The following is a 12,053-nucleotide window of genomic DNA, read 5'->3' as shown; positions in this document are numbered from 1 at the left end:
TATCAACCATAAAATTCTGCCCAAAGTATTTGATCAACAACTCCGCTGTTTCCTTCTTCCTCATTGATAATTTCTCCTGCCTCTGCTTCTAAGGGACCAACATTTACTTTAGCTACTCTCTTCCTTTTTATATACTTATAAAAGCTCTTGCAATACGTTTTTATATTTCAGGGTAGTTTGCTCTCATAACCTATTTTTCCCCTTTTTATCAACATTTTGGTGGCCCTTTGCTAATTTCTAAAACATCCTCAATTCTCAGGCTTGCTACTGTTTTTGAAACATTGTCAGCCTCTTTTAATCTAAATTTATCTTTAACTTCTTGAGTGAGGAACTGATGGGTCCTTCTTGTTGAGTTTTTGTTCTTCAATGGAATTTATTTTTGTTGAACATTTTGAATTGTTCTTTAAGGTTTCCCACTATTCATTTACCTCCATAACTTTTAATCAGTTTATGCAATTAACCTTAGCCAATTCTCTCCTCTTACCTATGTCATTGGCTTTGCTTAAGCTTTTTGTTTGCGAGTGGAATATGTCACTTTCAAACTTAACCAGGGCAGAATGTTCTGCCTGTCAGGTGGGCAGTGCAGGAGTGGGCGTGGGTGGGTCCACACTGCCATTTTACGCGGGTGGGCCGATTAAGGCTGGCCCAGCGTGAATGGCGGTTCCCGAGGACAGCGGGAGTGGGGGGTGGCCACTGGGAGAGGCAGCCACTGCTGAAGCTGGTCAGAGGCTTCAGGGCACCTTCAGGTAAGTACATTAAAAATAAAAAACTTCATAGGGCCAAAGGTCAGAGGGAAACCTCCTGCAGGCACATCACTGGGAGCACTGAGGCTGCCCATGGTCCCCGCTGACAGGCTCCAATGGCCCCCGGGTTGCTGCACAGACACAATCTGCGTAAAACTGGGGGCATCGCCACACCGAGTTGGGGGCTGGGGGGGTGCTGCCTTGCCATCACTAACATGACAACAGTCCTGTAAAATGGCCCTTAAAAAGGCCTTTGCGAATCAGGAATCCACTTCCTTGGAGCAGTAGCTGATCCACCTCACAGCTGCTGGTGGCAGGGCTGAATCGGGAAGCTGTCCCAACCTGGCTTCTCACCACTTTACTGCACCTTCTCCCCTCCCCCAACTTCCCGCCGCCCAGGGATCAATAAAATTCTGCCCAATGTTTCAGGTTGATGAACTTTCCCCAGAACGGGAAAAAGTTAGAAATGTTACAGGTTTTAAGCAAGTGAAAGTAGGGAGGGTGGAAAGGAGCAAGAGGGAAGGTCTGTGATAGGGTGGAAAGCAGGGGAGATTAAATGACAAAAGAGCTGCTGGTGCAGGGCCAGATATACTGGGACAAGGAGGTGGCAGCTGGCGGAGGTCCTGGTACCACAGGACAGCAGGAGGAGGATGTAACTTTTGTGTGGGATCCTTATAGGGCAAGAGATGTAAGCAAGGCAGAAGTGATCCAAAGAGGTGCACAATTCTGCCCAGGTCAGTATGGGAAATACACTGTGCCACATCCTCGATCAAAGATTTGGAATGGGAATCATGACAGGAGAGGGAGAAAAATAGACTGACCGTGTTCAGTAAAATATGGAATGGACTGGTGGGACTGGACAGAAACAAGTATCTGATGCCCTCCAGCAATGACTAAACATGAGGTGGTCATTCAAACAAATGATAAAGACCATGGGCAGAATTTTCTAGCTGGTTGGGGGGTGGGGAGGTAGACTGGGAGTGGGCGCAGGCTGGCACAGACCTGATCACCACCCATGATCAGGTTGGCAATGCCATGTTACGTGGGTGGGCCAATTAAGTCCCATCCAGCATGAATCACGGTTCCCGAGGACAGCGGGAGTGGGCGGGGGGTGGCGGTGGGGCTGCAATGACCACCGGGTCCAATGACGACCCGACAGTCTGTTTTAGAAAAGCTGCTGCAGCCTCTCCATGGCTGTGAATCACGGCCAGTGGAAGGGCACCCCCCCCAGAGAGCTGCTGGTGAGCAGGCCAGGCAGGAGGATAGGGCAGGGGGGCACTGTACACCTCGTTCCTCCGATGATTGCCTTGAGGAGGTGGCAGTACAGTGGGAGGTCCTCCTACCCCAGGACAGGAGGAGGAGGAGCCCCCCAACATGACCAAATGTGCCTGGGAGGAGGTGGCAGAGGTAGTGAGCTCCTGCGACATGGTGCGGCACGCCTGGATCCAGTGTCACAAGCGCTTCAATGACCTGTTGCACTTGGGAAGGGTGAGTACCATGTTGGCATTGGTCACTTAGCCCAACAGGTAGGCTTCCCCCTGGTGCCTCCCCCACCCGCCAAGTCTGAGTGCAGTGACTGCATTGAATCATTGACAGCCTGTGTCCTTCGCTGGGTGGGCCAGCAGATATTGCCCATGCTGAGGTCACCCTGACAGGGTGGTGAAGAGATGGGTTCTGCACCCGCAGCATGTGATACACTGAGACCCACTTGACTGTTTTGGGGGCAACCTGTAGGAGCTGCATCTGGGCGCAAAGCTGGAACTCCAGGATATGTCAAAGTCAGGGTGATGACGTACTGGGAGGGGAGCTTCAAGGTGGCGTTGGCGCTGATCGATCTGCTGTCCTCTGTCCTCCACGTGCTTGCGCCTCCTTGTTATGGGAGGTTAGACCGTGTGGTGCCTAATATGATGTAGGCAGCATTTGGCCAAGGGGTTGGGTGGGGAGCTGGGCAGGCCCAGCATCTTTGTGTGAGTGTTCGGCAGCTGCAGGGTGAGGAGACACTGGAGCCCTACAATGTCCCACTCTGGTTGGGGTGGGCCGTCCGTGAAGAGAGTCCAGGTACAATTAGCACTAATCAATGCTCTTCTCTCCTTTTCAGGAGAAGAATGTACATAATGCAGCCGAGCGGGTGAGGACTGGCGGAGGGCCGGCACAGTTAACGATTCTCAGCTGCTTCAAGCAGGAGGCCCTCGATCTAGAGAGGCCCCATGCACCCAGGTCCACTGGTGTCGGTGAGGCTGGGGTGCCACGGGCAGGTATGTTTGCCCAGCAGTGAGATCACCATTGTTCTCCCAACAGCCTTGGCAGTGCTGAATGTTCAGTGACTGAAGTTTGCAACATGTCTTGACCATTGCTTATGGAAGGATGAGCACATAATGATCCGGGGGACAGGGATGCACATTGACATAGTCTCCACGTTAACTGATCCAATGTCCTTGTTCTTTCTTTCAGCATCAGCAGAGCAGGGCTGGGAGGAGGAGCAGCAGAGACCCCCTCTCACACCCGAGGGCCCTGAAGTTACGGATTCACCAGCGTCACCATCTCTGACCAAAATTTGTTTCTGGAATGAAGTTTGAACTATGATACCATGGTGACATAACGTATTGAAGCAGCAAGTCAAGGAATGATAGGATGTTGAATTTCCAACCTCAGTTATGGTATTAAAAGAAGAAGAAGGTGAAATTAAATGGAGGATTCACCCAAAGTCATCTCACTTGCTCACTGGTCTCAGAGTGGCAGAACATAGGACTTTGGAGCAGGAGTAGGCCATTTGGCCCCTCAAGCAGGCTGATATTTGTTATTAAGTTCTTTAATTAGTCTTTTTGACCCTAGCTTATGCCAAGAATAGAAGCTTTAGAAGGGGACAGAAATTAAAGTATGTTTTAAAGAAAGATTTTCAGCTTAACAGCAACAAAAGAACCTTATCCAATAATGTTTTAGAATAATAATCAGGCTGTAATCTAATAAAAGGTTGCAAACTCATTTAAATAAATACTGCAATAGTATAGAGCACAATTTAGGGATGGAAATAATTTCACTGTTTGATTGATAGTTCAAGTTACCTACCTATCACTGGTGAGAAAGAAGAATGACTGACAACATATTAGAAAATGCAACATTATACATACTTTGAATTTCTGTTTTCCATTGATTTGCCAAAGTACTCCTGTGTTATAATTCCATTCGATGTATTAACTGTTATAACAGGCACACCTTCCTGTGTTGCCCATGGGTCCATGATAGATTTTATTGTTGCTGGCAGTTTAATGGCATCTTGGCCATCTATAGCCTAGTGAAGCAGAAGTCACCAATTAGTAATTCATTAATTATGCTTCTACTGTATATACTGACATATTTTCTAGTAATCAATTGTTGAATAGCACTCAATAAACTCATAATCATTATGTTTAAATTCTTAATCCTCCCAGATGAATATCATCAAACATCACTCAGAGAGCCTAAAAGGTACCTGTAAAAAGGTACCTCAAGGGCAATTAGGGATGGGCATTAAATGCTGGCCCAGCCAGCAATGCCCACCTCCCATGGATGGATTTAAAAAACTGCTACTAACAAACAATATGAAGTATAGAATAAAATAAACTCTGGCCAACTTTAAATTACTTAACTCGACTATGAATAATCAATCTTTAAATAGTCATTTGGTGGTTCAAAGCTAGAGTATTGCTGAAGAAAGAGATATGTCAAAGCTTATTGTCTTGCACTCATCAGGACACTTCACAAGAATACCAATATAGGGGGAAAACAACAACTTATAGATATTCTTGCAAAGTGTCCTGATGAATGCAATATGAAAAGCTTCGACATGTCTCTTTGTTCAGCAATACTCAGTCCTTAAGGATTAAATCTGCGTTGCACCCATTCAAACAAGAAGTATGATTTCCACTCTGTCATAAGAATGAAATGTAACACTATCATGAAAACCACAAGGCCTTTAAAACTAATTAAAAAAAGCTGAAGTCTGGTCAGACTTTTAAATGAGATTGAAGGAAATGGGCTAAAATGAAACCAGTTTGTTATAAAGAGTAAAAGCATTTGCTGACTTGAGGATTTTGAATCTCAAATATATCCAAATGTTCCAAAAGGATTTGATTAAAGCGATAAGATTTTTGTATGACCGCAACTTTGAAATACTGTTCTTATAAGTAACTTGAAAAATATATCTTTCTATTTGTTATGGAATTTAAGACTTCAGGTTTGACATGTTTGTTCTATCTGGAGGTGGTTTCCTATTTGAGATTATAAAATGTAGATGATGTTATTAATCTATTGTTATTCTGAATAAAATGTATCAGGCAATTACTGCACTATATTAGGGGATTTACCAAGCTAAACCCAGATATTATAGAAGTTTAGATAAGATACAATAATAAATTGGTTGTGTTTTTGACACATTGCGTCAAGTGATGCAATTATATACCAAATGCTTCATCACGTCCTGAGTGCCTTGAAGGTGAGGCAAGGCACATTTTCTTATACATTTCAAGAGAGGATGGAGCTCTCTTAAAGCTATATGGCATTTTCCCTTCATAGGTTTTGAATAAAATGTATTTAAAAATGTGTCAAATTATCAATTTGAATTATTAGTCAGGTTGGATTTAATATTCATAGACAATTTTCCGTCTAATGTCTGTTTTCTGTGTGTGGCTGTTTAGTTGCGCCGTATGGTCTCTTTAAGATTGTCATGAGGTCATGCATGTGCGCATCTTAAAGGCATCATTGTTTGTGCACGTCCTCCCTACATGGACCTTTCCTGACTGCCACGCAGTCGGGCACCCACACAGCTTAGACGGAGCATTGTTCAGGGCTGAAGTTTATTCTATTTATGCTTCTGAAGGTACTACTGATTGTGAAATCATCACAATTTCAAATGTGACCTTAATGCTATTTGGTGGTGGACCAGAATGAGTAGAGGTCAACTGTTTTTAGTGTGACACATCACCACCTATGTTAATCCAAAATATTTTTATATGACCTAGTAATATGGCATCACTTAAGTCATGACATAAGAATAATGTTAATCAATCATTCTCATAATCCACCAGGGAAAAGTAATCGTTTCCCTGAACTAATGAACTTCTATTCTCAATCGGAAATAGGAATATGTAATCAGGTTATATGCCACTTAGGTCAATATTTCTCTTTCTTTCGATACAATCTATCAGGTGGAATAAAAGCAAAATACTGTGGTTGAGAGGAGATTTGATAGAGGTATTAAAAATCACGAGGGGTCTGGACAGAGTCGACAGGGAGAAACTGTTCCCCCTGGTGGAAGGATTGAGAATGAGAGGGCACAGATTTAAGGTAATTGGTCAAAGAAGCAATGGTGACACGAAAAACCTGAAATAAAAATAAAAAATGCTGGAAAAACTCAGCAGACCTGGCAGCATCTGTGGCGAGAGTAACAGAGTTAATGTTTTGAGTTTAATATGACTCTTCATCAGGACTCAGTCAGGTGTAATGTTTCTTTAAGTTGCCTGGGCATTGCGTGAACATTCCTCGCGATGCTTTGGCACAGGTCTAGGTTAAAGGTCAGGAGGTATACCTTTTCACAGAGGGTCATGTCCTTTGGCATAGCTGGTGTGAAGACAACAAGATGGGATGAGTGCTTCCTCACAATGAGGGGAAAACAGGTTGTACCTCCTGTATCTCTAACAATTGTCTAGACGATCGCATTAGAGGAAGCTTAGCAGCAGGCGTCTAGCCCAAGCACTTAGTCAGGAAAAATGTATAGTAGCCATAAAGCCACCATGGAGAGTCAGAATGAGAGTTACGATCAGAACATATGATGCTAAGTGCAAACTTACTCAAATATGCCATTCATACACATAGTATGGTGTTTTCAGAGTGTCACACATAAAAATAGCATCCAATAAAACAATTTAATTTCAGACCATGTAAACAACTGACTGACTGTAGTAGCCCAACTATGAAACAGGAAAGAAGCAAAGAAAACTTGTAAACACCCACAGGATCAGTGTGCAAAACTGTATTCATAGTACATGAAGCCCTTTTAAACACATGCTAAACCCACCATCTGCAAATGATTCCACATGTCATCTGTCACAGCATTTGAATAGGAAAAGGCCTTGAGGTATGACTGTAAAGCAAAGGGAAAAACTGAAATGCTGTGTTTGAAGAAATAAAGACAAGCACTTGCTGTGACAAGAAACAAAAACTCTTGAAACAGTTTCAAATCATGTTGTGAATCATTGGCCAGAATTTTTACCTTGTCGGCCTGACCCAAACGAGCATAAAATGATGCGAAATGTTTCGGTTGGCAGGCAGTATGGGAGTCAGCAGTGCGCCCGCTGACGATTAAACGACCTGTCAAGGCCATTAAAGTTATAAATGAATTAAATTTTTCGTTGGTGGGCAGGTAAAAAGGCCAAGCGGCCTTTGCATTTTTTGGGAAACCTCATCCATTGGCGGGCGGAGGTTTCCAATGGCAAATAAAAATAAAGTAAAAATGTAAACTTTTCATTAATAACATGTCCCTGCTCTTGTGACAGAGTCACATGAGGGGACATGTTTTTTTTAACATTTTCAAAATCTTTATTTTTAATTTTCAAAATTCTTCATCTCCCTGAGGCAGCTCTGTGCCTCAGGGAGCTTTTCTTGCATGCACTGGCGCGCCTGCATGAACTTGTGTGCTCGCCCTCCTCTGCCCCCCATCCCACCCACACAGGCAGTGCTGAGCACTGCAGCGCACGTTTCATGCTGGGCGAGGCGGTCTGGCCCTCACCGCGGGCGGTGGTCAGCTTGCCGACCGCTCACACCTGCCTCCACCGAGCCTGCCCGATGAGGGAAAAGTCCTGGCCATTATTCTATTAGTAGAGAGCTTACAGACTCAAACCAGGAAAGATCTTTTTAAACTCACCCTGAGCCCTTTTACAAACAGCTCCTCTGTCATAAAATTGGAGATCATATGGATGATGGAGGCACCCTATAGTTGGAAGAGGAAAAATGGTTTATGTGTTAATATACTAGACACCTGACTACTAATGTTTGCAATTGTATATGAAATTTAATTTAATGTCACAAGAAATTAAACACAGCAAACTTCTAAAAGATCAAGTTAAAACATACATGCATCAATTTATAATATTAGGAGCACATGAATGTATAACAGGTGTGGTCCATTCAGCCTCTGAGCCGCCATTCAGTTAGATTATGGCTCATCTGAAGCTTAACTACATTTAATCACCTTGGTTCCTTAACCCTTAATACTCTTGCCCAATCAAAATCTATCAACCTCAGTTTTGAAATTTTCAACTGACTTGGCCCCAATAGCTTTTTGGAGAAGGGAATTCTAGATTTTTACCACCTTTAGTGTGAAGAAATATGTCCTGACATCTTCTCTGAATGACCTATTTTTAATTTTAAGGGTTTGCCCCCAGATGTGGACTCCCCCAGCAGAGTAAATAGTTTCTCTCTATCTAACCTATTGACTGCTTTAATCATCTTAAATACCTCAATAAGATAACGTTTAATCTTCTTTAAACAAAGGAATACAAACCTTGTCTATGCACTCAGTACTCATAATTTAACCTTTTTATCCCAGTGTCATTCTGGTGAATCTGCGCTGCCTTATTGAAGATCAATATATTTTCCCTGAGGTGTCGTTCACAGAACCGAATGCAGTACACCAAATGTGATCTAACCAGAGCTTTATAAAACTGTAGCATAACTTACACTTCTTTGTATTCCAGCCCTCTTGAGTTAAAGGCTAACATTCCTCTTTAATTACATTTTAAAATCTATATTCTATCATTTTTCTTGTCTTATTCATTTTGTGAAATATCTTTGATAATTTTATGCAGGATTTTATCATTCTAAAAAAAGGAAAACTATAAGAATATATAGCCAGAATAGAGAGACATTAAGGGAATTGTATGTGAAGGAATAAGATGTAGTAGCAAATACAACAGGGTAGCCAGATGTAATTTATGCAGGATGAAAATGATGCAAATAAGAGAGCATGAAATACCTGGCTATTCATTCTGTAAAAGGGGCATGGTGGTGGGGATCAATAATTTGAACAGGCCATTCATTCTGTGGCCCAGGGGAGAGATCCAAAGCTGCCCAAGCCAAAGCTTGAGGAATTCAGGCTGTCCCAGCTAAACATACATTCCACACCAATGAGATGGGGAGTCTTCGAGAGAAGGGTGGAGTAGAAAACAAGTAAAGAAGAAGAAAAGAGAGGCACATTGGAAAGTGAAAAGAAAGTGAATCCAAAAATGCACAGATTCTGCAACCCTCAAGACAGTAGATGAAGAAATAACTCTTTGAATCATGGTTTTGACTGCTTTCCTCACCTCCAGCACGTTTTACTGAAAAGCCTCAGAAGAGTTGACCTTGTGGAATTTGTCTTAATCCAGTTTCAATATGAACATGATTGACTGGGAAATGCTTCCTAGCATGAGTCCACGCGGATGGTGATGGGAGGCTTGCCTGGCAATATATTCCCAGATTTTGCATCACGCTGGAGATTAAGCAGGCCATGCGCCTCAGAGTGGTAAAGGTCCTTCATAGGAGGTCCAAGTGGATCATGCATGATAAGGGTTATTCAAGGCACAGGCTAACAATGCTGATGGACTGAGTTTTTAAAAAAATGCAACTTTGACCTCTGATTTCAGTCTGATTTCCATCATGCTCATACTACAATTCAAGGCTTTTAAAGCATGTAGTGATGCAAGATAGTCTTAGCTTTATTCAGCTGGAGAAGAAACATTTCCTGAAATTTCAGCAGCTTTTGGTAGGGTATAAAATAAAAAGAGAAAGTGCTGGAAAAACTCAGCAGGTCTGGCAGCATCAGTGGAGAGGGAAGCAGAGTTAATGTTTTGAGTCCAATATGACTCTTTTCAGAGCTCAGGCTATAAATCACCAAAGCTGATCACCCTTCGTATTGTGCTCATTTCCTTAGTGTGTGTGGGGTTTGATCAGCTCAGTTTGCTAGATGGCTAAAGTGTGGTATAGAATTATGCCAACAGTGTAGGTTCAAACCTTGTTTCAGAAGGCTTCCTACTCACCTTGCCCCAGGCTGGATGCAGAGTGGTATGCCTCCTACTCTATTCCTTCTCTAGCAGAAAGGGGTGCCTATGGTCCCTGTTATGGACAGAGGAGAGAGGCAAACCCGAACTCCCTTTTTTCTCACCATCTGTCTGCAAGCAGAGGTATTTTAATATTTGAAATGGGTTGTGGCTGTTTTCCCAAACTTTGGTTTGTGAGGTTAATTTTCAAAGTGACTTGCAGCAAACTCTCATTAAATCAGAAGCATTGTTTATTCAAACCCGGGCAATGATCGCAACTTAATACACAAACACAAGCAAACAATAAGAAGAAAGGAAAGAGGAGTTTTTACAACTATGAATAACTTAAGAGAAAGAGCCACAGACATAAATATCAATTCATGTGATTGATGGAGTCCGGAAAGTCAGAGTCTAGTGAGAGTTCCTTCATGGAGGAGTTCAGCTAGTTGAAGCAGGAGTTTCTCAATACCTTTAACGTTGATGGTGATGCAGCGTGTTAAGGTTGGTTTACAGAGACCAGGCCTGTTCAGCAGGTGATGGCAGGAATCTTCCAGAAAAACAGACTTCGAGGAGTCTTAGGGCAACTTTTTCCCCCTGTTGGGGGAATGTGCGGGAGTGGCCGGGTAGGTTCCCGATCGGCACTCCCAGTCAGGGCTGCGCTACCATTTTACGTGGGCAGGCCAATTAAGGCCCACCCAGCGTGACGTCTGCCAGGAAGCGTTATGCGCTCCCTGTCCGGGCTGGGGGGTTGAATGGGGGGGGGGGGGGGGGGGATTCCCTGAGCCGGGAGTGCGCCCTTTTGTGTGTGCGCACGAAAGTGTTCTCAGATCTCCCTGAGGCAAAGTGCTGCCTCAGGGACATCAGCTCAGGTTTGAAACATTAAATAAAGATGAGAAAAAAAATTACTGACATGTCTTCTCATGTGCCAATGTCATATGAGGTGGGACATGTCAATTTCTTTTATTTAGAGATTTCATACAAATGTTAATAACCTCATGAAACGTCATCTCGCCTTGGATGAGGTTCCATGTTTTTTCAGAAGCCGGCCTGGGCTCTTGATCTGCCCTGCCAACCCTAAGGTTGGACAGGCAGGTCCATTAATCACTTTAATTACTTTTTTAATGACCTTACTAGGCCTTTGACAGTTCGACGGGGGCACCCGCCCAACCGAAAAGCTAAATGACGTTGGCTGATGTCAGGGCACACACCCGATGTCACCCCACATCATTTTATGTGTCAATGAGCGGGCTCTGCCCCACCCCCCCACCCCCCCACTTGCCGACTGGAAGATACAGCCCTTAGAATTGATGCAGGTTTCTGGTTAACCTGGAGTCCTGTTTTGACGCTTGCAGGATGGAGGTTAAACAGCAGACTGAGTTGTGAGTCTAGATATGTAATATTAAAACTTTCCAAAGGTCAGGAGCTTAGGTCATGTGAGGTTGCCCATTAATGTGTCAGTTGCAAGCTAACAAGCAGTTTCTATGCCTCTGGTCAAAATTCATTGTTCACCACCACCTGGAAGTACCCCTCCAAGCCACTCACCATCCTGACTTGGAAATTTTTGTCGTTCCTTCACTGTCACTGGGCCAAATCCTGGGACGCTCTCTTTATTAGCACTGTGGGTCTACCTACAACACATGTATTGCAGCAGTTCAAGAAGGCAGCTCATCACCTTCTCAAGGGCAATTAGCATTGGGCAATAAATGCTAGCCTAGCCAATGATGCTCACATCCCATAAATGAATAAAAAAAACTTGGGAGATAAATGGCGGTCATTAGTGCCTCTGTAGGTATAATAAGTTTTGATGGCTTTCCTTTTGTTATAGGACCAGGCTGGGGGGACAGGTTGTCTGTTGGTCCCTGGTTTCATTGATTGTAATGTGCTTTCACAATGAAAGGTGTGATATTCCACAAAAAAGAAGGTTGAGCTTTTGTCCTATAACTACTGTTGGAAATTTCGAGAAACTCTAGCCAACTTGTGAATCATGTGACCTATAGCAGCCATCTTTTGGTTCAGCAAAGTCCACTTCTTAAGTAAGCAAAAAAGGTTTGATTTAAACAGTTTATAATCTTCTTCATGTTTTAGGGGCACGACATCCCTCACAGATTATGGCTAATTATCTCTTCAGTGAGAGCTATTCCATGGTGATCAGAAGAATGCAAACCCATAATGCTGAGGGCTATTGTGGTAATTGTAAGTTAAGCCTTTCATCTAGCTATGGAGATCATGTGACTGTACATGTCATGTGACTGTGAATCAG

At 43.4% G+C, this 12,053-nt stretch overlaps 1 protein-coding gene across 4 annotated transcripts in view; it reads right to left on the bottom strand.

Moving 5' to 3' along the window:
- The window catches only part of LOC121276969 (aminopeptidase Q-like), a 239,842-nt gene that overhangs the window by 77,885 nt on the left and 149,904 nt on the right, over positions 1-12,053 (bottom strand). For all 4 annotated transcript variants that reach the window (XM_041185720.1, XM_041185717.1, XM_041185719.1 and 1 more), the window contains exons 8-10: positions 7,642-7,707; positions 6,796-6,861; positions 3,872-4,032 (exon numbers count right to left, since the gene is read on the bottom strand). In XM_041185720.1, the coding sequence (XP_041041654.1) occupies positions 3,872-4,032; positions 6,796-6,861; positions 7,642-7,707 (293 nt within the window). The remainder of the gene's footprint in view (positions 1-3,871; positions 4,033-6,795; positions 6,862-7,641; positions 7,708-12,053) is intronic.

The sequence above is a fragment of the Carcharodon carcharias genome, chromosome 4 (assembly GCF_017639515.1).
Source record: "Carcharodon carcharias isolate sCarCar2 chromosome 4, sCarCar2.pri, whole genome shotgun sequence".
In the NCBI taxonomy this organism is placed as follows: Eukaryota; Metazoa; Chordata; class Chondrichthyes; order Lamniformes; family Lamnidae; genus Carcharodon; species Carcharodon carcharias.
Note: the sequence above shows the minus strand (reverse complement) of the source record. Positions and strands in the feature narration are given on the sequence as shown.